Below are 26,677 nucleotides of genomic sequence, written 5' to 3' on the forward strand. Positions count from 1 at the left end.
AAAAAAAGAATTGTCAGAAGTGGGATTTGAACCCACGCCCACATTCGTGGACCAGAAGCCTCATCACCCGCTAATGCGGGAAGGTATTAACCTTGAGTCTGGCGCCTTAGACCACTCGGCCATCCTGACGTTACGAGAAAGGAAAATTTAAAATATATATTCTTTTAAAACAATAATATTAAGTGGAGTTTGTTTTAAAGGCTAGACATAATATAATGCATAATGTATTGAAATAGAATTATTGGTGTATTGCTATATCAGGGCCTAGAAACGACCTTGATTCTAGATCTATTTCAATATTGTACTATTTGTTTTAATGTAGGGGAGGTAACTACTAAATCTTGGTTAAAATTCTATCTACCTTTAGTAAACTTCAAGACAAGAAAAAAACTGAATCTAGAGATCTAGCCTAGCCTAGGCCTAGTTATTTTACTGTGTCTCATATGAATGACTCCATATGATATCATATAGGCCTATTAATTTAATATTCTTTAGATAAAAAATAAGAACTCATTACTTGATTTACATTCTAAAATTTATTTACTTATTAGTTCATGAGAATCTTAACAACTCTTGCTTGCCGCGTTGTCAAAAAAATAAATATTATGTTGAAATTTATTGGTATGACTCCAACTGCTACTAGATCTAGATCTACTTTGTTACTTAATATAATTACTATAATTACTTTGTGACTTTGTATGTAGCATTTTAGACCAAAGGGAGATAATTTTCATACAAAAACCTGCCCAGAGCTCTTGACTGATTTTTTTTTAAATTTTTTTTTACCACTGTCTCTTATTAATTTTAAATTAATATATTATATAATATTTATCCATGGCTATTCCCAGCCGGTTGGGAATAGCCGTATTGGGGCTATTCCCAGCCGACTGTGAATAGCCCCAATACGGCTATTCACAGTCGGCTGTCATTTCATACTAAATACGACTGAATAATATCTTAAAATAATATAAGCATTTATTGTGACTGGGGAATGAGGTATAGATTAACTTTTATTTAGGCTCATATCAGACATATCTGCTACAGGCTACGTAGGTCAAGGATGATTAGATGATCAATTTTACACTTTAAATCTATATACTAGAATAATAGATCTAGTAATTTTTAAATGAATAATACTAATTAAGCATCAGTTTATTTGGTTGTTCACATTGCTATTCAACTATCAATTACCATTAAAAATACACATTATCACATAGATCTAGAATAAATATCAGGTGCTCGCTTGGTGCGTAATTTTTTTTCTACTAGATTTTATTCTATTTTTAAAAGTTTAAGTAAACAAAAATCATGTCTATATTCCGAGTTGACATCCCACGTAGTGTTATATTAGAATATTCGAGAAAGTTTAGGGGAGATCACTCCCGGTTTATTTCTCTTAGCAAAAATCTACGGGACAGGTCTTTTTTTTTTGCTGAAATGCCAACAATTACGTCACAAACGAAAAAAAAATTAACAAAAATAACCCTCCCATGAGTAACTCAAGTAGAATCTAGACATAATTGTAAAAAAATATTTTGATAATAACAATATGAGTCATACATTAAGGGTCAGACCAATTGGCATCTGATGGATTTGAAGCCCCACCTTCTGGCATGACAGCCTCTCCCTATGACCACTGGACCACGCATCTTCATGCCCAATTAGATATTTTTAACATTAAATCTATCAAAAAACAGTCACGACTGTGAATAGCCCCAATACGGCTATTCACAGCCTATAATTTCCAATACACAAAAAACAAACTGTGAAAAAGCAACTCATGGCAACTGCATTTTAAAAATCTACTGAGGTTCAGCTAGATCTATATAGATCTAACTATAACCTAGTTTTCTAGATCTAGTTTATAAATTAGTGCAATTACTTTTCATTTTCTATCATTATTGCCTTTAAAAAATGTAATTTGAAAACAATATATATATTTTATATATGCTCTAAATCAACTTTATTATATTATGTAAACACTTGCCTGCAAACAAAACTATGCAAAATGAGTTAAACCACTTGTGGTTCTTATTTTGTAAAGAAATTGACATTGTTATTCAATTTTACAAATACATTTTTATGAATTTTTTAAGATTTGGACCTTTATCAGTCATGTTGTTTTTTTCCTATATAATTTAGCCATAATAAAAATGTACATTCTTAAAAATAAAGCATAACATCAAACAGAAACAAGCCTGCACAATTATTAATGCAAATTCACATAAAGGAACCACCCCTGATTCATAATTTATCATTAGAATTTTTAAAAATTTTGCAAACATATTTTATAAAATTTTCATTTTTGTTTCGCACTTGTTTCATTTTTTACAGAGATTATTTAAGACCATACATTTTAAACAGAATTTTTTTTATTTCTGCTCTCCTATTGAAGCTAGAAATATAAATTTGGTACCAATGGAATTCTTAATCCTTCCTCTAACTAACTCATATGATTTTAAGATAAAATACTCAAAAATTCATTTTGTACGCTACAACCCACACCAACTCCAATCATCAATCAATGTCAATTATGAATTACTCAATATCATTTTAATTTATTAAATAATATTAGGCTTAAATAAAAATATAATTTAAAAACATAAACTCATCATACAAGGATCTACTATAACTGTACAATACCATACAATATAGCATACACCATAGGCTTATTGAAGGCTTATTGAATAAGTTATTCATTATCAATCCCTCAAATTCAAGTGACTCAATCACTCAATGCAACCAATAGTGTCCAATAATAATATTAAATAATTAGGCCTACTTAACTAAGTTTAGGCCTAGAATGCCTAGATCTATGTCTAATTAATTATTAACTTAATAGTAATTATAATTAGGCCTAGGTAAAATTATAATAGCCTTTTCTTTTAATAGGCATAGAACACCAAGTACCCATCGGAGCTGAGTGGACGTATGTTATGTCTTATGGGGATTCTAGGAAAAAAATCACTTATGCGTATTTGCATGGAATTTGTTAATACTTTAAACTAGTTTAAACTTTAGATTAATGTATTAAGTATTCAGAAAATGCATACAAACATACAATTAATCAAATGCAATGTAAAAATTTAGCTATATGTGTGTAGGTTACATTATGGTAATATTTATAACACAATTAAAATAATTAATCTGAAGTATGTAGCTTAAATTCCTTTTGACACATAATATTTAATAGAATTAAGTAGAATTAATTGAATCAAGAATGTTCCAACCTTTTCAGTTTACATCATGATTTTTACAAATACTAACTTTAAGCATGAAGTGGGAAATTGACATCTATATATATTAAATTGTGCGTGTGTCTTTTAGGAAACTTTTTGTATGAAACTTTAGGAAGTTGTTGAATTTTTGCAATGGCGCCGCACCCTTCCAGGTGCGATTTTCTCAATATACCTTATAATAACTAAAAGCCAGATGTGGTTTAACACCGTTCATCTGAGTGCCATGAAACTTTGAGAAGTTGGTGAGAATACTACCAAGAAGGTTTCTGCAGAAAAGTTTTTAAATTTCTTATGGGCAGTGCCTGGGAGAGTTTAATTTTTGTCAATACTCTGTTTGGCGCCCAGAACATTTCTTAGAACATTTGAGTGACATTTTTCCACTCACTCTCAGTGGTGTCCTATTAGACTCTTCTGAAAACTATAAATTAAGCTATCTGCTACAACAGTCACTATGGTTATGCCTATTGGCACAATTACTTTAAAATTAGGCCATTAAATGTTGATTCAAACTAGTAATCTAGTTAGTTCATATTAACAACTTCTTTTAGGCAAACTTAATTTCAATTTGGATATAAATTAAAAGATTGTTTGCTATGATTTGATAATGTATAATTTTCTTTCATCCAACATGTATTTCATTCACTGACACTGGGATCTTCAGATATAGGAGCTAATTTATCAGGTAAATTTACTTACAGGAGGGAATAATGTATATGTTCTACTTCTTAATTTTCTTTTTTTTTAATTACTTTGGTCATACAATTTTTATGCCAAATTGATCAATATGATGATATGATAATGCTTAAATAATTAATTATCATATAGCTTGTGTATGACTATTTTAATTACAGATTCTGTTTTTAGAGGAAACTATCACGGAAAACAAGCTCATGAAGGTAATCTTAAATATTATCATTTAGTTTTAGTTAAAGTTTATTTTAATGAAGCATTTCTTCAAAGCCATCACGTGCTATAAATTACTATTAAAACTGATGGTCCATAAACTTTTTTATTATTTAAAAATATAGCCTAATTTTGGGTTAGTATTTAACCTAATAACTATTATTAACTTTTTAATTTTCAGATGATTTAATAAATATTATTAACAGGTCAAAAAAGCATGGAGTAGAAAAGGTAATTTTAAAAAATTTATCTGTTTACTCATAATGAAAATAGAAAACAAAAATGAGCTTATGCTTCTAAGTATTTATTACTTCTATTGACTAATAAAGAATCACAGTGAGCACACATTTAAACCAAATACTTATTAACAAAGGAAGTTTTTTCAATTAAATAGAGACTTATTAAAACTAAAATAAGACAATGATGTTAAATCTTTGCATTTGCATAGATAATTGTTACAGGTGGCTCTTTGAAAGATTCTCAGAAAGCTTTGGACATTACAAAATTTGATGGTAAGACTAAAATTCAAAAAGTTATTTTAAGCAAGCCAGTAGTTATCTCAAAATAATGTTTTACAAACTATCAAATTTATCATTTCTCTTAGACAGCCTGTATTGCACTGTTGGTTGCCATCCAACCCGATCTCTAGAATTTGAGAATGATGGTCAAGATCCAGATGTTTATCTCCAGGACCTGATTAGTCTTGCTAATGACAACAGAGATAAAGTTGTGGCAGTTGGTGAAATGGGGCTAGGTGAGTTTATACATGTTCTAAATTGCATTATATTAATGGGGGTTTCCAAACTTGTTATGCGTCATATGGCCCCTTGACTTCAGCCTACTTTTAAAAAATTTGCTTTCATAGCCTTTGTTCACCCAAGAACAAACTGCAAGGCAGCAGTTTTTTGGTATTGGAGTTTTCTCTCCTAAATGGGTTGCTCACCCCAAATATGAGACTCATATACAATACTTTTGGAGTTAGCAGCCATAAGCTCTTCCACCCCACCACAATATCCCCTTAGCAATGAAGTTTTTTGCATCAGTTATGTTGGGAAAAATATTTAATACCTTTTTGAGCATTAATGAAATGTTTAGTAATGTATTCTGTTTATTTTCAGACTTTGATAGGCTGCATTTTGCACCTAAAGATGCTCAGATTAAGTAAAATAGATTTTTAATAATTTATTTAACTGTTATTTTTAAATTAAATTAATTAATAAAGTTATTATTATAATTTTCAAATTCATTTAATTATAATTAAACAATATTCTAATTTTTTTACAGGTATTTTGAAAAGCAAATGGAATTAATCTCAGCTACAAAGTTACCTGTGTTTTTTCATTGTCGAGCTGCCCATTCAGAATTTCTTTCGGTTGTTTCAAAACATAGGGACAACATACCAGGGGGAGTGGTAAGTTATGATAAAATCATCATAGGCGTTACCTGATACACATGCTACTGTATATGTGTTAGGTAGGTTGATAACTTTACAAATAAAAAAGAAATATCCCATAATTTTAAAATCTGGAAAGTGTGTTGGGTTTTATTTCACCTTCATTATTTTTCCAGTACTGCAAAATTCAACTGCAAGTTTCTTTTATTTCAGGTACATTCTTTTACTGGAACTAAAGAAGAAGCTGCTTCAATTTTAGATTTAGGATTCTATATTGGTATTAATGGCTGGTATGTTCTTATTTTTTCAAAATTGTAAAAGTATCAACATGACAATATTAAAAGTAAGACTTGAAGGCTCTCATTCCACATTAAATTTTTTACAGTTAGAAGATCTAATCTTCCACCTCAGAATTCATCGAATCAAATTTAATCAATTAAGTATATGTGTTTAATATCAGATTTATCACAAACACACAAATCATTTACTATACCCTATACTTTTCAGCTCATTGAAATCTCAAGAAAACTTAGATGTCATGTGTTCAATACCTAGTGAAAATCTTATGATTGAGACAGGTAATTGTTTTATAGTTTATAACTATATCTGTAACAATTTTTTATTTATTTTAACCCTTTATGATTGTTGTGGACATGATTGTAAAGCTATAACTAGTTATTATTTTTTACCTACTTTTTGGTTTCAATATAATTATCATCCATCCTATGTTTCCCTTTTTTCCACCCATTTCCCGCTTTTTTCTTCAAGCACCCTGGTCATTTCAAATTAATTTCAAATAATTCTACGTGTTGACATCTTGTAATTCTACTATCTTCAACTTTTGTTTTTAGATTGCCCTTACTGTGAAATAAGGTCCACACATGCTGGATTTAAATATATAACAACTCATTTTGATTCCAAGAAAAAAGAAAAATATGATCCTAATTGCTGTGTAAAATCTAGAAATGAGCCATGTACAATTGTGTAAGTAACATTATCATTTTAGTACTTAGTCTCCTTCCTATCATGTTGGTTGTATTCTTTTAAATAATCCCCATGCCAAACTTGTTATTGCTACATTCTGTATTATTAAGGTATAGGTTTAATAGGAAATTAGGGGGCGGAGTGGCCTAGCAGTAGAGAGCTGGACTGCTAACCCTTAAGTCTCGAGTTTGAATCCGGGTTCGAGTCAGTAGACCGTCCATGAGTCCACCCAACTCTGATGGGTACCTAACTCACGTTAGGGAAAGTAAAGGCGGCTGGGCATAGTGCTGACCACACTATCTCTTCATATGCCGAGGTCACAGAAACAAGTGAACTCTACTTCACTTACCCCATAGGCCATCAGGTTTGAAAGCGGAACTTTACTTTACTTAATAATAGGAAATTGAGCTTGTTCTTCAACTTTTAATAACTAATTACCTGTCTGGTTGTGAATAACAGACTTGCCTTTGAAAAAATAGGTGACCATACTCCTAGAAAGCTTACTGCACAAGAATCCCAAAAAAGGAACCTAGTTCCAACAGCTGTTTTCCATATGTCAAGCTTATTTCCCATTATTTAAAAATATTTTAAAACTTATTTATTGGCAGGCAAGTCCTTGAAGTAATGAGTGGTGCCCGAAAAGAAGACAAGCATCAGTTGGCTGACATTTTGTACAACAATACTATAAACCTTTTTTTTAAAGGTCGTAATTAAGTGCTATTGTTTAGTGCAGGTTATAAAAAATATGTTAAATAAAAACACAAAAAAACAACTCGTTTTTAAATTTCTTTGGGATAAAATAATAAAACTTCTTTCAATTTGTCTAGCAGGAGTATCAAAACTGAGTAGTCAGAGTAGTGAAGCTTGGTGCTTTTCTAAAGCTTGTTACCATTAGATGTCATTTAAAAGTAGCAGTTTTCTTAATTAACTAAGAAATTGAATGGGAAACAACAGTTAAAATTGCTTCAGCTAAAAGAAAAATAACCAACCATTCCAGTGTGGCTGAACAGTTAGTAATTTACTATGTACATTAAAACGCACTTAGAAAAAAAAGAATGTTCAGTAATTTATTTTTCAATAAAACAACAGGTAACATATCTTACAGTATTCTCATGAAAACACCACATATTGCCAACAATCAATATTTTATTAAACTCAAATAACTTAAAAACTTTGCTTTCCACAACAACAAAAACCTATTCTGACGTACTTCCAGACAGATTAAATTTTTTAAAATCTTACAGTTCCAGCAACTAAATACAACCATATGAAAATACACAAAACCAATTGTTTTACTGTTTCATATTTATATAGTCACAAATAAAACCAATGGAAAAATATAAGAGGTGTTAGTGTTATGAACAATTTTTTAATAGTAGTTAAGAAACATTTTTAAGAATGAACCAATGTGTAAAAAAAGACCACAGCTAAACCATACTTTAAAATTAAGGCTTTAGGAATGTGATGAAAGATGGCCCAACAATGCATGCAGTCTACACCATTATGAGCAGCAACTCTTTGTGTAACCAGTTCATTAATGTCAACTTGCATTCTGATTGTTAAAACACAATATGCAGTACGTCTGGGGTTTCCATGGTCAGATACACTTATGTTGATCCTCTGCAGAAAGCTATCATCCCGTCGCATATTGCGGCTAAGTGAGATGACTCCAGAGCTTTCATTTATCTTAAACATCATGTTATTGCCATCATATATTTGCCCTTCTCCAACTATGGAAGTTATTTTAACCATTAATGTCCCGTAACGCCCGCTGCCGCCCGACACCGTTAATGTCCCGTAACGCCCGCTGCCGCCCGCTTACAATACGCATAGAAAAATTAAATTTGTTTCATTAAAATTTGGTCTACAAATCCTAATTTTTAACCAAACAGGAAGTCGGATACTTTCAGCATCCTTTTCCGGTCTTCTAATTTCAATGGCGCTTTTGAAAGATAAAAAATAAAAGTTTCTTTCTATCTCGAAATTTTAGACTCATCTGTCCTATTTTTAGTAGATTTAATATTAAAAATAAAATAAAATAATGCCTCTAAACGTATCTAGGCATGTATTTTATGAATTATATATCTTAAACATAACCAAATTGATATTTAACTGTTAAATTCGATGCATAGTTGTTTAGACAAAAATAAATAAAGTTGACTACCGAAAATGACCAGTTTTGAATTTTCTCCGACATTTTTTATTTTTATTCTGTACTTGTACCGAATATAATATATTCTATTTAATACTGTTGGAAAGCCAGGTTTATTCCCAACATTAAGCAGTAGTTTTTATCTTAAATTTAAATTTCATTTAGACAAAAACAAATATTTTGTGAAACTATTCACTTGATCATACAGAGTTATGCTCCTTACATTGGGCCGTCATGGGTGGAGTTTTGGTAGAATGAATGGGACATTAATGGTTAAAGTGAAGATCAGAATTTTCCCCAATGTCATCATCTGTAGCTTCAACTTTAAATACCAGTCTGTCACCAGCAGGCTCGTGCCAGTTTACTGTTACATAGCTGTCAACATCAGAATGATTTGTCCATGACAAAGATTCATTGGCCCCACAAGGTCTGATGAATTCTAGGGTATGGTCATTTTCATCGTTTACCTGAATAAGGACTGTTGATGTGCTTGTTTTAGAAGGGAAACCTTTGTCGCTGGCTTGGACAACAATAGAGTAGTTGGACTGCTGTTCACGGTCTAATTGTGCTGTGGTAGATACAAGCCCATTAGAATTAACAGTGAAAGGTGGTAGGGATGAATTTTTGTCATTTATAATACTAAACTCAACATCTGCATTTTTGCCTGAGTCAGCATCATAGGCTTTTATAAAACCAACTTCAGTCAAAACAGGTTGGTTTTCACGAATATACAGAACTTTTGTCAGAATAGCTGGTGGATTATCATTGATATCTTCAACAGTGATGAGAATATTAGCTGTACTAGTTAATGAAGGTTTACCAGAATCTGTAGCCACCACCAAAAAACTAAAATTGGTTGCTGTTTCCCTGTCTATGTCGGTATTGGTAACTATTTCCCCAGTGATTGAGTTGATACCAAATGGGGAAATGCTGAACCCATCAAGTCCTTGAATGGAATAAAATATTTTTGCATTGATTCCAGAGTCTGCATCAGTCGCTGTGACCCTGGTTACATAAGAATTATTTTCTACATGTTCGGTAACATTAGCAAGGTAGAAAAGCTCTGAGAAACTAGGAGCGTTGTCGTTAACATCTTGAACATTTATTGTGAAATATTTTTCCTGGCGTGAGAATGGAGCTTCAACATTACTGCACGCAATAGTGACGTATAATCGAGATTGTGTCTCATAGTCCAGAGATTTACTCACTTCAATCGTATACATGTATTGGTTTGTTTTCACTATCTTTAAGTACTCACTATCTGTTGCACAAACAATACTGAGTGAGGAATCAGGGTCTGTTTGCTGTATCTCAATGAGACCAAGAATCAACTTGGTTTGTACATTCTCTAACAGAGAGAATGTATTAGTCTCATCTGCATAAGGTAGGTTGAGAGTAAATGTGAAATTGTTGCTTCTCTTCACTCTAGATGACCAGCTTCCAATAATTGGGACCTTTAGGGAGAAGACAAGCATTGAATAAAGGAAAAATCGGCCTGGTTTGGAGTTTCCCATGATTTTTCTTTAATGTTTATCTGGATAAAACTTGGGTACACAATCCATAATCATCCCGCATTATATCTGTACTCAATCCAACAACTGAATACAATAGATGCCTGGAACAACTCTTTAGGTAGGAAGAATGCCCAAAACTGTCTAAGATGACTCTGGGGGTAAAAAATAATAAAGAAATTAAAATCAGTGATAAATATTTGGATAGTATTACCTATCTCAAACAATAGATTCTTCAAAAAGTTATCAGTAAAAATATTACTAGCTTGTAATCTCAGATAGATATAGTGTTATAGTTAAGAGGATAGGGCTATGGTATGACTGGTTTAGGGTTAGAGTTGGTTACCAAGTCATATTTGCATTAACTACCATAATGATTAATCTCACCCATTTTTAAGATTACATCATTGTGGCATTATCGGACACTGGTAGGCCAGAGCATTAATATACACTCAGCAGTAGTCATTAATAGCCTATTATTATATTAATAGGACATTGATTTAAATTGAAAACTGCTACAAAAAACGTTGCGCAATTGAAGAATCCAACGTTTATAGAATTAAGAAAACAGACTAGCTTTAAATTTAAACTGATTCAGTGATAGAGATATGAGCCAACGTCCGAGAGTAGTTAAAACTTGAACCAGTCCACCTGTATGCCTACAAAATAATTTGGCTGCTGACACAAATTCTGCGACAAGGGCACATTCATTACAATAAACTAAAGCATCACCACACAAAACAACACAGTTCTTCTTGTAAAGGCAACAACACGGGCGGAAAAAAACACGAGCTATTTTTAGCAGAAGCAAACAAAACAGGGTGAGTTAATATATGAGGGGTTAAAGTTCAACTCAAGGTCACGGGCTTTGTCCGGTCAATTAAGCAGGGCCCAATCTTTTTAATCGATCATCGAATTTTAACGTAGTTTGGGGAGATTTATAATTTCATGTTATAATGTTGGGGGGGGGGGGGGGGGGAGAGAATAAAGTATAAACAAATAAAAATATTGACAAGACAACCTTTGAACCATAAATTATAAGTCTGAATCTTGTTCTGTAACTCGTAACTAAACAACACATCTCTGAAACCTCACAGCAATACATCATGCTGCAGCTAATTAGTTATTGATGTAGACTCGTTCTCATTCAAATGTATATCAACATCTATGAGCGTTAGTCAACAAGCCTGATCCCAAAATACGTTACTCCAGTCGGGTAGGGGGAGTCGGGTTGGGGGAGAGAGAGAATGCCAACAGATAAGTGTCTACTGTATTGTATGTATAGCAATAACATAACCAGCTTAAAAATGGTGTAATAAATGTGGTTTAGAGTTTAGATATTTTCAATCACACACAACAACTAAATGTTAAAAAGTTCATACCACGAGGAAAATGACTTTAAAAATCGTTTTTTATAATATTATTAATATATTATTAAAAGATCATTGTGCGTCGGGGATGTTACTAAGGTGACAAACCCAGTTACCAGCCAATCACCATCCATCTTGGTCACTCATTACCCAACTACCCATTACAACTGTAGTCAGAGTGTCACAAACCCACTGACTGACTTTCTATCTGGTGAGCTAGTGTCGCTTACCCCTGACTCTACACCCCCTCTTTAATGTATAATTTATATTTCTAATGTTTCTGCTATTAAACTGTCCTCTAGGGGGATGGAAGGGATGGCTTAACATTTGGATGCAAATGAAAAATTAAGCACTGTTGTCTGTTAAATTTAACAAAACAAAAAGTATTTTAAGTTTTTTAAAGTTTTTACTGTGAACAGAAATGCTGGTGTTTGATTTCATGATAAATAATGTTAATGACTGAGTAGCATTGTGTTTTAAGGTATGTTTTTTTCTAAAAAAAAAACTTGTTATACAAATAAAAAGTTACACTTTCAGGTCAGATGGTAAAAAAAAAGTAGAGTTCACTTGTTTGTGACTACCGCATATGAAAGGACAGTGTGGTCAGTACTAACTATGCCCAGCTGGACTTGACTTTCCCTTATGTGAGTCAGGTACCCATCAGAGCTGGGTGAGCTATGGGGATTAAGTCTGAGATCTGAACTCAAAACTTCAGGTCAGCGGTCTAATGCCAGGCCACAACATCCCTTCATACACCTATAAACTACCTTCATACTGGAGATAATAACAGAACAGTGTAAAGCAAGAAATAGCTGAACAAATCGTAACAAAGTTATTAAAAATGCTTACCATCACTATCTTCAGTATCTGGTGGAAATAGGCCAGCAACAGATTTTAACAATGCATTGAATATAAGTTTCCCTTTTGTGTTTTTTCTGCGCCAAAAATACTCCAACAGATAGGGATCACAGTGTCCATTTACATGTCTGAATCCTTCAGCTGTCACTTTCTTCACACCATTTCCTATCCTCCTTATAAATGTTGTATAGGTTCCATGACTCTTTAATTCAACAGAGTGAATGGCAGTAGCCTGAAGAAAGTTCTTATCCTTCAAACATTTATATGTTCTCCAACAGTCACTCAGAATAACTGACCCAGGCTTTATATAATTTTTTATGAAATTCAACAATTCCTCTTTAGTCCTTTCATGGACAATGCAAATAAAATATTTATTGCTACCCTGTTCAGCCCCTATGTAAGCCCATTTATCTGTCACTTTCTGACCCTGCAAATAATTCAAATTCTTGATTTTCCCTTCATCCAAGTCTACTAACACCCCAGGACCACCAATGGTTTCATTTTCTGCCATGCACAATTCCACTGTTGTGTCTCTACAAAAAGTCATCCATTCTCGAATAGCTTCCTCTGAAGCTTTAACCTCTTTCATCATAGCTTGTAAATTAACTTTTTTACACCACAAGTAAGTTAAAAGTATGATGTCCTGCAAAGGCAAGGTGCTCTTTTCAAATATTGTTCCTTTCCTCAAACTTCTATTTATACTGTGATTTTCAGTACAACTAGATCTAACTGTTTTATCCGAATATGTCCCATCACTTTTTGAACAACTCCACTCAAACCCATCATCTGTAGTTGTAGACACTGTGAACTTCATATCATCATGGCACACAGGACATTTATATCTTTTAGCTATTAAACCAAAACGCATTAACCATGCAATTATATTTTCTTTTGTTGCTAAATTCACATAGATGTATCGCAAATTTATTTTTTCTGAATCGTCCATTTTTATCTTGGCTTGTTTTCTAGTTGAGTTTCATGCTGGGAAGGCCTTGCTTGAGTCTGCAAAAAAAAAATGAATTTTAATTTATTTTAATGATAAATAATAAAAAATGAATAATGTTGATCTAGATTTCTAGATAGAATCTCTAGAAAAGTCTACTACTAGACTTTCTAGATCTAGATTCTTAGACTTAGAATTTCTTAGTAAAACTAGACTAGAGTCTAGCTAGATCTAGATCTAGAAAATCTAGAATTCTAGATCTAGTCTAGATCTAGATTCTAGATCTAGTCGTCTAGTAAGTTAGTTAGTACTGCTATGTGTTATTGAATTGTTTTATTTGTTTGAACGGCCAATGTGAAAAAAGGCCTTTGTGCCTACAATTGTAACCGTTGTTTGAATAAATTTGAATTAAATTTGAAATTTGAATTTGAATAAATTTGAATTTGAATTTAAATTTGAATTAAATTAGAGAATCCAGAAGTTAAAAGTTTTTATTTTGATCAACTAATAATAGCCTAGATACTAGTAATACTAGATATAGATCTAGATCTAGCTCTACATTTGTGTCTGCTTCAAGTTAGGCCTATTGTCGAGTTTGCTGACCAGTTAGGATATGCCTACAAATTACAGATGGTTATGCACTCTGTGTAGTACGTAGTGCAGTGTGTGATTGTGTCGGCTGAATCGAGATGACGTTAACAGGAAAGTTTAGAGTTATGTTTTCCTGACAGTAGTAGACTATAAACAAACAATCAGTTCCTAATCCTTGAAGAGTTGCAATAGTAAACAATACTTACTAAATACTAAACAAGCCAACAACTAGAATAATAATAATATGAACAGTGTACAGCAATTATTGTAGATTAACCAATATTTAGATCAAAGTCACAGCTCTTTGTATATATAATATGTGTTTCTTCCAGACTTTTTTTCTCCGGGAGAGGGGGAGGGGGTGCGGACTAAAGTTTTTTGTGGGAGGGGGGAGCGGACACTGTTATTTTCTATATAAATTCCATTTCATTCGGGGGGGGGGGGGGGGGGACTAACCTCACTACACTAAATAAAATTACACTTTTATAAGAATTAGTGAATTCATTACACATCTGCACCGCTAGAAAAAAAAGTTCAGTTCCCATTTCCTCAACTCTCCCTTCAATGGTCAAAATACTTGCTCAGTTGAATAAAAAGGATTTTGACAAATGATTGCATTTATTGTTAGAGACTTGATGATGTTATGTTTACTAGTAAGCCGGTAGGCCAGAAACAGTAAGATTTATATACATCTAGGCTTAACTAAAATCATTAGGGGGTTAGCTTGACTGCTAACCTGAAAGTAGTGTAGTCTCAAGTTCATTTGAATCTCTGGCTTTAGTCTGTCCCTAAGTCAGCATGGCATTGTGCTTACCACACTATCCTCCTGTATGCAGAGATCACTAAAACAGTTGAGCTCTACTTCACCTGACACAGGGAAAGATGATGATGATAAACTAAAGTTATGAATAGGCTAAATAACTTAAATATAGATCATCCTTAAAATTAAAGGTATGTTCTTAAACTTAAATAATTAATTGAAATTTATATAACTAGCAAAAAAAATATTTTAACAGTAAATGGAGAACAAAAGAGATAGTGTTTGCAATCAAGTAAGTTTTAATATGGAACATAACAATAAATTATAAGTCTACATTTTGGTCAAATACATCAATAAACACTACATCACAACAAGTTACATTCAGTGGGATAAAAAAAATGGAAGAACTATAATAAAAACCATGAAGATTCATTGGCTGGTTCATTGGAAGAACGAGAACACTTAATTATAAACTTAGAGAAAACAGTTGACAAGACTGGGATGACACTGAATCTAAGAGTTCATCACTTATTATACATTACGCATATGATAAACATTATCTTTCTATTTATTGTAATAATGTTTGGCAATAGATAAAACTAAGACCAATTCAAAAGGCTTATTAAAAAAACTAACGATGATTACTTAAAATATGACTCGTTCTTTGATCTGCTGAATTTCAAATGATCTACAAAAAGATTACTAGAGCATATTGTTTGTAATAAGTGCTGTTTATTAAATGTTATAAAAAATACAATTCTTTTAAGTTTCTTTCTTTTAGACTTTATTTTATGAACAAGAATATTCCTAATATTTTTTATAAACATAGTGTGTCAGTGTTCAGCTGGAGTAAAGTATAATTACACTACAAAGAAGGTAACTAGAATAATAAATCATGAGATGTGGAGAAACTCTATTGTAAGTGGTTCTTTAGCCAAATAACTGAAAATGGCTTTATGAAGAAAAAAAGCAAGTTGATGATATTAATATAATAGTTACATGTACTGAAGTAAGTAGTACAAAAAACAATGGTGGGGTGAGGAAACAACATAAAAGTCAACTAGATGACTGAACAGTCATTTTAAATTACACTGTGTACCATTTTTTAAAATAAAACACACCCATACCAATGTTACACAAAGTTCTTTTCTTTATGTAAGCTTAAATTAAGTCAATAATCTCAGTGGGTAAATTAAAGTAAATCTTTAAAAAAAGCAATTTCTTTAATAACAGTTCTTTTCACTACAGCAAAGCAGAGGGGAAAAAATAAAAAAGAGCTATGTTTAAACTTTGAAAAAAAACAACATCACAGATATAATAATTATTGAATGGACATAACGGGTTGTGCTTAAAGATTTGTTTTCTTAAGCTTATAATAAAATAAGCAGCTTTCAATTGACTAACTAAAAACAATTAACCTTTTTAATTAGCTTGTTTGTTCCAATCCTATAAACATTTTTTAAGGTGATAGTAAAAGAACTTAATTAAAAAAACAACACAATCCTTTGTTTTTAAACTTAAAAAAAATCATAACACATAAACAGAAACCATCAAATGCATAATGGGCTTGCATTAATGAAAGGATTGATAACATTGTGGAAAAAACATTAAAGAACTGGAAATGAAAAATGGCAAAAGAGATCAACTATTAAATGCTTTGGATAAAATATATGTTGTAAAGTAACTACAGGTTTGAAAAATTACAACTCAAGACCAGCTTTTCAAAAATTGTATCAATTTAGCAGCATAGTAAATATGTCAACAACAGAACAAAAATTGACAACAAAAAAAAACAACAACCAACATAGAAAGGAACAATTTATTGAATCCACATCTCATTGCAAGATCACTTGACCAAAGTAAAAACATTTGCATGGCACCAAGACCAAAAGTTTTCCATATATGTTTGAACCTGGGAGATGCTCCAGTTAGCTGTGGCCTTGAGAGAGTCTTGAGACAGCAAACCACTGAAAGAAGAAATATGCACTGTAAACAAAACAGCATAAAAAACAGTAGCAATACCTTAAAACTAAGGGTGCTGTTTTTTCGAGTACATTTTAATCTGGAGTTATTCAAGCCTCTATAATAGAAGAGCTCACCTTAAAAGGTGTTCTGTGACCCAGTGATGGGCCTCATAAGCCAAGTGTGTAGTGTGTTTCCAAATCAACAAACTGTAGTCCTTAGCAATCTCTAATGCCTGTATTAAAACATCAGAACACCATTTCCAAGTTTCCGGCGAAAGTTCGTAAGCCTGTAAATACATTTTGAAAAATCATTATTTAGATACAGTAATTTAACATTCCCTTTAAAGATATACATCTTCAAATAGAAAACAATTACAAAGGCAGCTGTAAAAAATAGATCAGAACTTTTTTTTCTCCCTCAAGGCAGTTAAACATTACAGCTGAAGAAAATAAATTTTTATCTGATAAACAGTTATATTCATAACAATGGGAAAAGCATTTGTCTGAAGGTAGAGTTTACGACTGCTAACCTGAAAGTCTCAAGTTTGGATCCAGGCTAAGGTCTGTAATTTGTCTTAAGAGTCCAACCAGCTCTGATGGGTACCTGACTCACATTAGGGAACCCAAGTCGCCTTGGCATAGTGCTGACCACACTATCCCTTCACATACTGAGTTAATTGAAACAGATGAACTCTACTTCATCTGTCCCATGTGTCTTGGACACAAGCGGGAAAACATGATGATGGTTCATAACAATGCATTATTTTGCTCTTTGGCAATGCTTGCATTTTAAAACCCTGTTAACTACCATGGTTTAATTTTGAACATTGAAAACTAATTATTGATATAAAAAATAATACCTACCCACTGATAAAAGTTCCATGCTTTGTCACCAATCAATGCTCTATGAGGTCTTGTTGCCAGCTCTGTGGCCACACAGAAATCCTTTATTGAAACCCAAACAAGGGCCAAGAATGGACCAACAGTATCCCGGACATATGCATAGTAAACTGGACAGTTGACCTTAATCCAGCTGAAACATGTTTTAATTAATAACATTAATTGCTGTATTGTTTAGTGTAGGCCTATTAACTCTTCAAGCCAGCAATTAGTTTGAACACTGTGCAGAAATTATTTTTGTTGTTTTTTGGTATCAAAATGAATCATCTTTGTAATGGTTTACTTAAAATCAAAACATTACTCATATAAAATAATTGTTTTTGAGCATTAATTAATATAAAGTTTAAGTAGTAATTTATAGATAGAAAATGTACTTTATTTTAGATAGGATAAAACTTTTCACTGCAAAAAATTACACTTAAGCAAAAATTAGTAAGAAAAATATTTTTAGTAAGTTTTTTGTTTGTAGAAAACAAAAGTAGACTACATCATTTTCTTGTTTGAATCATGATTATATTTGATGAATACAAATACTTAATTATTTTTAAATTATTTTATATTTAACAATTGAAATGTATGGCCACTAAATGCATTTCCACAGTGCGAAAATTGCCATTTTGAGTGTTTTTACAAAACATTTTTCTAAAAATACAAAATCAACTCTCTGGAGAAACTGGAAGAAGCAAATACAACTTAAAATTTCCATTCTAGCAATATAATTCTAAACTTGCAATTAGGCTAAAACAACTGAAAATAATGTTAATAAACTCACTTAGTGACAATAGTGGTGAATGTATGAATTCGTTTCCAAGCCTGATCCAAAAGGGCTAAAATGCCATAGTCTTCTACGAACCGCATGGTCCTTGAAGCTGTAAAATCAGTAAAACAAAATAATTATTGAACATATTTTTAGACTATTTCTGCAAATTTTAAACTCAAATTAAACTTGTAAATTAACTTACAGCCAAGTTTGGGGCTTGACATAATATCATACACCACAATAGATGTCACCACAGACACAAGGATAAATATCAGCAAACCCCAAGGGAAGCTACTGTGGTTAATCTTGGCTGTCAACTCCTGTCAACAACAAAAAAACTTACTAACTAAAACCATTTTTTAAAAATAAACATGCCTGTTAACTTGAATTTTCTTATCTTTCAGTCTCATATAGCATTTTCAAATTTAAGATATAAAATGATTATTCCTTAATGATTTTATCTGAAATACTTATGAAACTGAAAGATTACTCTGAAAAGATGGGCAGGAAGAATATTTATTTTTAAAATGCAGTACATCTTAAACATTTCATTCAAAATGAATTTTAAATATTGCCTTCAAATAATTTTGAAACAAAAAACATGATGATTTATAAATTGCAATACTATGTAATAAAGAATTATTATAGAATAAGCATAGACTAGACAAATTTTAATATAGGTGAGTCTACTAGGTAGATTCAAATTAATGTTAAACTTTGTGTATAAAATATGAACAGACCTTAGTAGCAGCTTGGCACAATGCCAGCCCTTCTTTGTTGCCACGTCCTTGTGCTTCAACTTCATCATTGGTGACTGAGAAAGATCTTACAGTTTCCCGTAGCAGCTTTTTGTCAAACTGTGGAGCCAGTTTGGGCCATTCATGATTGATGTACTCCAAAAGATTACTGAAAAATCAAGACAGAAAAAAATTTTTTTTTGGGTTTAACTAAAACCTGTCTAAAAGAATAATTTAATAATAAATAGAATCCAAGCAATTATATTATTCTTTAAATATCAAAGTTATTAGTTATTAATGGGATTGCAAAAAACAAATGAATAATTGTGTGATTAAAACAGACATGCTAATTAGTGTTCTCACCCTGATGCAGTTAGGTGTTTGGTGTACAGCTGGCACCATACACTAAATGACTGTTTGTCAGTAGTTAAGCACTTCACAAGGCAATCCAAGAGCTATAAAGATTAAAACATACCTTAATTGATAGCATTTGTAAAAATTACAACTAACCTTTTAGATGGTAATCTCTGTAAAATGTGAAACAGTAACAAGATGAAAGTGCAAACAAATACAAACAGCTAGAGAAATTAAATTACCTCAGCTTTCAAAGCCTGATTTAGTGGCAGACTAAATCGTGCAAGATATGATGGAAAAAATGTCCTCAAATTGTGAGATGGGGTTTCTCCAAATGCAAGTTCCTATAAAATATAAACACATTTATAGAATATTTGAAGAAAATACAAAATCTTAATTAACATGTTAAAACAAAATTTGAATAATATACTACCTTAATCTGAGGATAAAGAACAGTCAATCGTTTGCGCAAATCCCCAGCAAGGTTAAAGCTAGGATTGAATACAACATCAAGGACCTGGAAATACTCCCTCAATGTCACAATGCCAAAGGCTGCAACTTTACGACTTGACCTAAAAACAGGTTTTATGTTAATTCTCCTCTGTTTGCAAAATTATCTTAAGGTCAATATCTTTTCTTCTTTTCCTTATTAATTTTTAATGCTGGAAGGGATTCCCTCCAACACAATTATTAAATGTCAACTTGTTATGTGCCAATGAGCCATTGATTCTGATTTCAATTATTAAATGTCAACTTGTTATGGGCCATTGATTCTGATTTCAGCCTGCTTTTCTTTTTGGATTTGCTTCCAAAGCCGTTGTCCAACCAAGAACAAACTACAAGGCCGGAGTTGTTTGATTTTGGAGTTGTCTCTCCTAGAAGAGTTGCTGTCCCAAGCTGCCTCATCTACCTCGTGGTTTGAACTCGAGACTTTTCAGTTTAGCAACCATGAGCTTCACTGACTCGACAAAATCAAACCCTATTTTCATCATTTAAATTTATTAATTTCAGCTGTTATTATAAAAGAGTAATTTTATTAAAAAATATATAAGAAATGAACTAAGAAATCATACCCAAGAAGCTGTTCAAGATATTCCACTGGATAATGAGCAGCTTGGCGTATTTCAAGTGCAGGAAGCATCAAATCTAGCCAGACTGAAAATAATTATAAAAGTTACATACAATAATACTAAAAACAAAACCTTGATCTGAGTGACGAAATATGAAAAAATTTATAACTCAAATGAATGGAGTATAAATCATACCTTTAAGTCCACACTTTAAATTTTTTACTCCACACTGCCCAACAGCCCACAGAATTGACAGACAATGAGATGGTCTGTTCTGATGAGTCTTCAGAAGTTCCAGGTACTGTATACAACATTAAAATTATATTTTACAAAAATACTAATAGAAATCATTTTAAGATAAGGCACTATTCCTTAAATAACATTCTATACTTCTATTTATTGGTTTCTTGAAAAATTCACTCCAGTAAGAGCAACAAATAGATCTAAATGTTTCTGAATCCTAAATTTACCATCGAATAACTCATTTAAAAAAGTAAAATTTCCTAACAGGCATTATTTTTAAATTTGGAAAACACATGCTACCTGATGAATTTTTCCCAAGACAATATCAGGCTTGTGGTGGGCCAACAGTTGAAGAAAAATTCTATATCCCATAGTTGACAGATCTACAAAAGTATATTAAATAAAGTGTTGTTAAAAATACATATATTTTACACAATTAACAAAACATTTCTTGTTGTTAGCTTGAATGTGCCTGTAAAGGATAATAAATATAAAGATAACCTTAACAGATAAGAAATGATGATTAAACATTGTGAGTTGGTATAAATATTATGTATAAACCTACTAATGTGTTGCAATAAAAATGCTTATGCATTTACTGCAATTGTTATTTTAGCCCACCTTTTGATGACTCCATTAACATCATTTGCATACAGTAGTCATATAGATTATCCAAAGTTTGGTTGGAATACTTTTTCACCACTGAATTCAAAACTTTTTGACATCCTTGAGGCATGATTTCAAATGGGTATCCTAGAAAATTAAGAATGTAGAAAAGGCATTAATAACAATATTGATGAATAATTTTAAACCCAAAATAAAATAAATAAATTTTGAGTGATTATAATTTACCAATAGGTTTTCCCTTGAATGTGTAATCAGTTTCCTTAACCCTCTCTAGCTGTAAATTAAGAAAAGATGCCAAATCTTTAAGCCAAACATCTTGATTCTCTGGGAACCTTTCTTGGGACACCTTTAGAATGTTTTCCAATTCACGATGTTCCATCTACAACAATAATTCCAATTTTATTAGTCAATTAAACAAAGTAACAATCTATTTCTTTTTAACTGTTTGAAATAAAAGTATGAGATATTTGGCCTTTTACTTGCACATGACAGATAAGCCTTAATAAAAACTACAGAAATAATTAAGAAAAGGAACAATCTTGCTCAATCAACTTGTGATTTCAGAATAGGTTTTCAAAACATAGTTTAAATTCACTTTGTTTTCATGTATTTGGATTCAAATACATTTGAAGCCTCAGGACTTGAACAAAGATACGATGAGTGAAAAATAATTGAAAACAAAATGCCTTACGAGTTTATTCAAACTAAAAAATATAATCAACAATTTAGCACCTGGGATATAGCAGTATCAAGAGGAATGAATTTTTCATTTTTTTTTCCGTCCTCAGTTTTCTTCTTTTTCTGAACAACAGGTTTTTTGCCAGCAGCATTGTTGGGGCCATTAGTCTGCCGACTAGTGGATGCATTCTGCTCCTTTTCTAGGAATGCAGAATAAATAGTTTTATCTTCCTTCACTGGACCTGAATTGTTAAGCAAAGATAAATTAAATTAGTATGCATTATTAAAACAATATAGGCCTATGCCTATACCTACAGAATTTAAAAATAATTTTTCCCTTTTTTCAATTTATATTACTGTTAGCCATAAAAATAGTAACTCATCCTTAAATATAAATTCTAAGCCATTCAATTAGTAAAGTCTCATTCTAACGGTTTTGAAGCCACTGGGTTTTGGGCAGACATAAAATATTGCATCATTTCTTTCTAATGAAATACATGATAGTTAAAAATAAGGATTGTATTGTAATTGGAAACATTTGTAATAGAAATAATCTGGAATTTCTAGATTCTAGCTTAGTAGTTGAATAATAGTGTCTAGATTTAGAATAGATTAGTGACTAGGTCTTCTTACTTACTTAGTACTTAGTCTTAAGTTCTTAACTCTTAACTCTTTTAAGTTTTATTTATTTTCTCAAAGGGACTTATTAAAGTTTAAAGGAGATCATATTTATAAAATAATCAAAATATTATTGGAAAAAAACTGACAATAAAAGTCTATAGGGCCTAACGGATAAAGGCATCATAAAGGAATTAATTTTGTAACAGCTGCGTTGCACCACTCGGGGCAATCTTTCTACGTGGTTACGTTTTCCTTCTTTCAGTATTCTTTGATGACGTAGCACGGAGAATTTCAATTTATCACTTTAGAAAATTGATGAAGTGGGGTTAAAATAATTACCCAGCGGTTCGATCCTAGGCATTTTCTCCACCAATTGCTTTTTCTGTGACTTTGAAAGAGCCTGGGAGCCAGGCTTTGCCTTTTTCGGCTTTGCTTTGCCTACAACTTCCCATTGCTGTGCTGATGTAGTAGATGCCATTGTGGTTTATGAAAAGCTCTCTTGTAAATAAAACTTACTTTACACCGAAGACCTCTTTAACTCAGAAAGTAAGTTTTATTTAGGACTGTTTCACTTCAAGATTTAAAAATAAACGAGAAAGTTTTAATTTTATTAAATACCACACTTCATTTTAAAAAGAAAAAAACATCATTTTTTATGATCTGTTGTCGGAATATTAGATAACTTAACTACTACTACTGTAATAAAAATCGTCATTTCACTATCGACCAACTTTTTCTTATTCTTTTTACAAGTTGTCACCCTGGGTCAAACTTTTTGTCACTGCTGCACCACCTCTCAATACTCTCATCCAATAAAACAGATAAAATGGATCTAGATCTAGATCTATATACTTTTTTTAAAATGTTAATAGATCTACTTATAAGTCGTAAAATGTGAATATAAACATAACTCTCATTAGTTCACACGACAAAAGAGCAAAACGTCTGTGCAGAGGCGTATCCAGGTTTTCGTTGTAGGGGGAGCGGAAATAGCAAAAAAGGCGCTGAATTTGTAATATTTTCTATATAAGTATATATATATATATATATATATATATATATATATATATATATATGTGTGTGTGTTTGTGTGTGTGTGTGTGTTATTGCTTCGATATGATGTAAAATAAATTTAAATAAGCACTCGGAAGAAATTAAAAAAAACACACAATGTAGGCCGACGAAGCAAAAAAATATGGTATCACTCTAAACAAAAACAAATATATATATATATATATATATATATATATATATATATATATATATATATATATATATATATATATATATATATATATATATATATATATATAAACACACTACAACCAAAAACAATGAACGCGGCATAATCTGTTACGTAATTCTTGTAAAAGAAATTACATAATAATTCCTGGGACATCTATTAAGACTAGCGAAAAGGGGAAATAATCAATATCTTAATATAAATATGTATATTTCTACACATTTTATTATAAATATCAAAACAAGTCAATAATTACTTTAGAATCTAATAAAGTAGCTTAACACTATTTGATTTTACAAAAAGTATTTGTCTAAATAATTAATTCAATATATTGTCATTATAAATGCAAAAGTATCACAGCATAATGGAAGTTTTTAGCGCAATTTCCATTCTGGAGAATTGCGTTTATTAACCCGTCATTTCTGGATGTATGAATGTATGGATGGATGGATGGATGGATGTGTGTCCGCAGCTTTAAGTCGTATCTCCTCCTCAACGAAGCAATATCGATGACTAGTTCCAAAAGCAATTATGTTAAGCAAGTTACGAGGATGAACATAGGCCATAAAAATTCCGGGTTTCTTTCATGTATTTCCCGGAAAAGCCAAAAAACCTCGGAAAAAAGCAGTTTGTGGCCCATATCTCGGCAACCAGACCACTTAGCGACTTGAAACATGTACCAATCGATTCCTGCCATAATTTAGAACAATATTGCCGAAGAAAGTTTTCAAAAATATCCTTTCGTTCGGTCACAAAAATTTTTTTGAATTAATTAAAATTTGGACCGAATTAGTAGGCATTTTTTCCAATCACACCACACGCGTCATCACGTTCAATAGCTGCACCATCACGTTCTATGGCTTCGTCATCACGTTCAGTAGCTAGGCGCGCAATGGTTTTTAGTCATGTAACTCTATTGTAAATAAAACATGTAAAATACTGAAATTTTTTAAAAATAAAAAACGTTTTAATAACTAACCAATGGTTTTACTAACCCTGCTCTTGATTTACGCTACGACAGAGCTATTTTTAGATAACATAAGGAAATTGCGCTACAATTGTCACTAGACGTTTTAATTAACTTGTTTTAAATCAGAGTCGGTATAAAATCCAGCTTTTCACTATAGAAGTAAAACATTCGTAATAATAGCCTACATATAACCTAAATATCGGTCTTATATTTCAGATCATGCACACATTAAATAGCACTGACTTTTTGTGTATTTTAATGATAATTTTTAACATAATGTGAAGGTATGGGTTAAATCACAGTATTGCTCACACACCTTTTACCGGTTATTAAAAAAACAATATTCACAGAGATTTACGTTTCAAATGTGCCGACCAAAGATAATTTTTAACAAATATCAATGTTTAAAACTTTGAGTTTAAAAAGTTTCCAAAAAGGCGCCACTTTGCTAAAAATGGCCAGAGGGGGAGCGGCCGCTCCCCCTGCTCCCCCCCTGCGTACGCTACTGCGTCTGTGGTCCAACTGGGGTGGGGTAGGATATCCGATACACAGCCAATGTATAATGTAGTTTTTAAAAGTGGCGTTGGAAGGATTTTGGCATGATTGGGGGGGGGGCAATTTTGTATATTCTATAACAAATTTTAAAACAGTAAAATTGTGTTGTTGTTTTTTAAATTGCAAACATAAAATGATACGAGTGTGCTGTCGTCGATAGCTATAACTTAAGACTTTTATTAGGGGGGAGGGGGCATTGAACAGAGTTTCTATCAGGCATCTCTTCGAAACACTAGGTTAGGTTAGGTTAGGCTAGGTTAGGTTATGCTAGGCTAGGTCAGGTTAGGTTAACATATCACCTTGGGATAAGTATCATGCCTATTCAATTTAAATTTGTACTACACGATAAAGGTTTATTATTATGTTACATTGTGTTATTTGTGGTAGCTGTGGTGTATATAGCAATGCCATTGCCTATATTTATTGTATTCTCATCTCTGCTCGTTAAAAGTTTGGACCATTAACTTGCCTCTACTGACTTACACATTATTTCTTTTAAACACAGTATAAGTTGTATATATGTATGTCCAATCATTTGTAACGAAGAGACAACTGACAAGTTTCTCTAAAATCACGTGATAAAAATATTCCTTTTTTTAAGCACTAAATGTGTAGCACCAGAGTGTGCGCCGTAAGTTTTAGTTTGGGAGGATTATGCCCTTTAATGTTTTGTTGTGAGGAGATTGCGCCCCTTTAATGTTTTGTTGTGAGGAGATTGCGCCCCTTAATGTTTTGTTGTGAGGAGATTGTGCCCCTTTAATGTTTTGTTGTGAGGAGATTGTACCCCTTTAATGTTTTGTTGTAGAGGAGATTGCGCCCCTTTAATGTTTTGTTGTAGAGGAGATTGTGCCCCTTTAATTGTTTGTTGTGAGGAGATTGTACCCCTTTAATGTTTTGTTGTAGAGAGATTGTGCCCCTTTAATGTTTTGTTGTGAGGAGATTGTACCCCTTTAATGTTTTGTTGTAGAGGAGATTGCGCCCCTTTAATGTTTTGTTGTATAGGAGATTGTGTCTCTTTAATGGGAGAAGGTTTCCTAGACATTCTACATGTAGTACATTTGATGACGTGGCAGTGGCGTCACAAGGTCAGGTAGCACCGGTGCCATAACTAGGGGTGTCAACAATTTATCATTTTTAGTTTGGTGTCAACCCCCTTCGTAATTAATTCTTTTAACTGAATTATACGTTGTTTATTTTTACTTTACAATCTGTCCGTTCGGTGTCACCCCCATTATGGTGTCCCCGGCGCGG

At 32.1% G+C, this 26,677-nt stretch overlaps 3 protein-coding genes and 1 non-coding gene across 5 annotated transcripts; 1 reads left to right on the forward strand and 3 right to left on the reverse strand.

The window, feature by feature from the left end:
* Positions 1-11: 11 nt before the first annotated feature.
* On the reverse strand, positions 12-129 carry Trnal-caa (transfer RNA leucine (anticodon CAA)). Its single transcript has 2 exons — positions 92-129; positions 12-57 (listed from the first exon to the last, which is right to left on the reverse strand). It is a non-coding gene; the product is annotated as a tRNA-Leu (tRNA).
* Positions 130-463: 334 nt separating this feature from the next.
* On the forward strand, positions 464-7,304 carry LOC131929667 (deoxyribonuclease TATDN1). Its single transcript, XM_059285988.1, has 12 exons — positions 464-621; positions 3,901-3,921; positions 4,091-4,135; positions 4,324-4,373; positions 4,591-4,654; positions 4,747-4,896; positions 5,261-5,303; positions 5,427-5,553; positions 5,749-5,825; positions 6,043-6,113; positions 6,387-6,519; positions 7,128-7,304. The coding sequence occupies exons 1-12, from the start codon at positions 555-557 to the stop codon at positions 7,231-7,233; spliced, it is 954 nt and encodes a 317-aa protein (XP_059141971.1). The 5' UTR covers positions 464-554; the 3' UTR covers positions 7,234-7,304.
* Positions 7,305-8,264: 960 nt separating this feature from the next.
* On the reverse strand, positions 8,265-13,996 carry LOC131929668 (protocadherin-9-like). Of its 2 annotated transcripts, XM_059285990.1 has the most exons (3): positions 13,913-13,996; positions 12,402-13,412; positions 10,192-10,337 (listed from the first exon to the last, which is right to left on the reverse strand). In XM_059285990.1, the coding sequence occupies exons 2-3, from the start codon at positions 13,354-13,356 to the stop codon at positions 10,327-10,329; spliced, it is 966 nt and encodes a 321-aa protein (XP_059141973.1). In that variant the 5' UTR covers positions 13,357-13,412; positions 13,913-13,996; the 3' UTR covers positions 10,192-10,326. The 2 variants fall into 2 exon arrangements, with proteins under 2 accessions (XP_059141972.1, XP_059141973.1); XM_059285989.1 differs by lacking the exons at positions 12,402-13,412; positions 13,913-13,996 and adding an exon at positions 10,570-10,951 and having other exon boundaries at positions 8,265-10,337.
* Positions 13,997-14,983: 987 nt separating this feature from the next.
* On the reverse strand, positions 14,984-23,174 carry LOC131929669 (transmembrane protein 214-B). Its single transcript, XM_059285992.1, has 16 exons — positions 22,998-23,174; positions 22,092-22,279; positions 21,585-21,738; positions 21,354-21,485; positions 21,033-21,115; positions 20,685-20,790; positions 20,493-20,574; positions 19,853-19,991; positions 19,662-19,763; positions 19,429-19,520; positions 19,069-19,234; positions 18,531-18,648; positions 18,341-18,437; positions 17,533-17,701; positions 16,804-16,955; positions 14,984-16,671 (listed from the first exon to the last, which is right to left on the reverse strand). Exons 1-16 carry the CDS (start codon positions 23,134-23,136, stop codon positions 16,551-16,553), a joined length of 2,040 nt encoding a protein of 679 aa, XP_059141975.1. The 5' UTR covers positions 23,137-23,174; the 3' UTR covers positions 14,984-16,550.
* Between the last annotated feature and the right edge of the window lie 3,503 nt (positions 23,175-26,677).

This window comes from Physella acuta, unplaced genomic scaffold (genome assembly GCF_028476545.2).
Source record: "Physella acuta isolate Inbredline_101_S28 unplaced genomic scaffold, ASM2847654v3 ptg001661l, whole genome shotgun sequence".
NCBI lineage: Eukaryota > Metazoa > Mollusca > Gastropoda > Physidae > Physella > Physella acuta.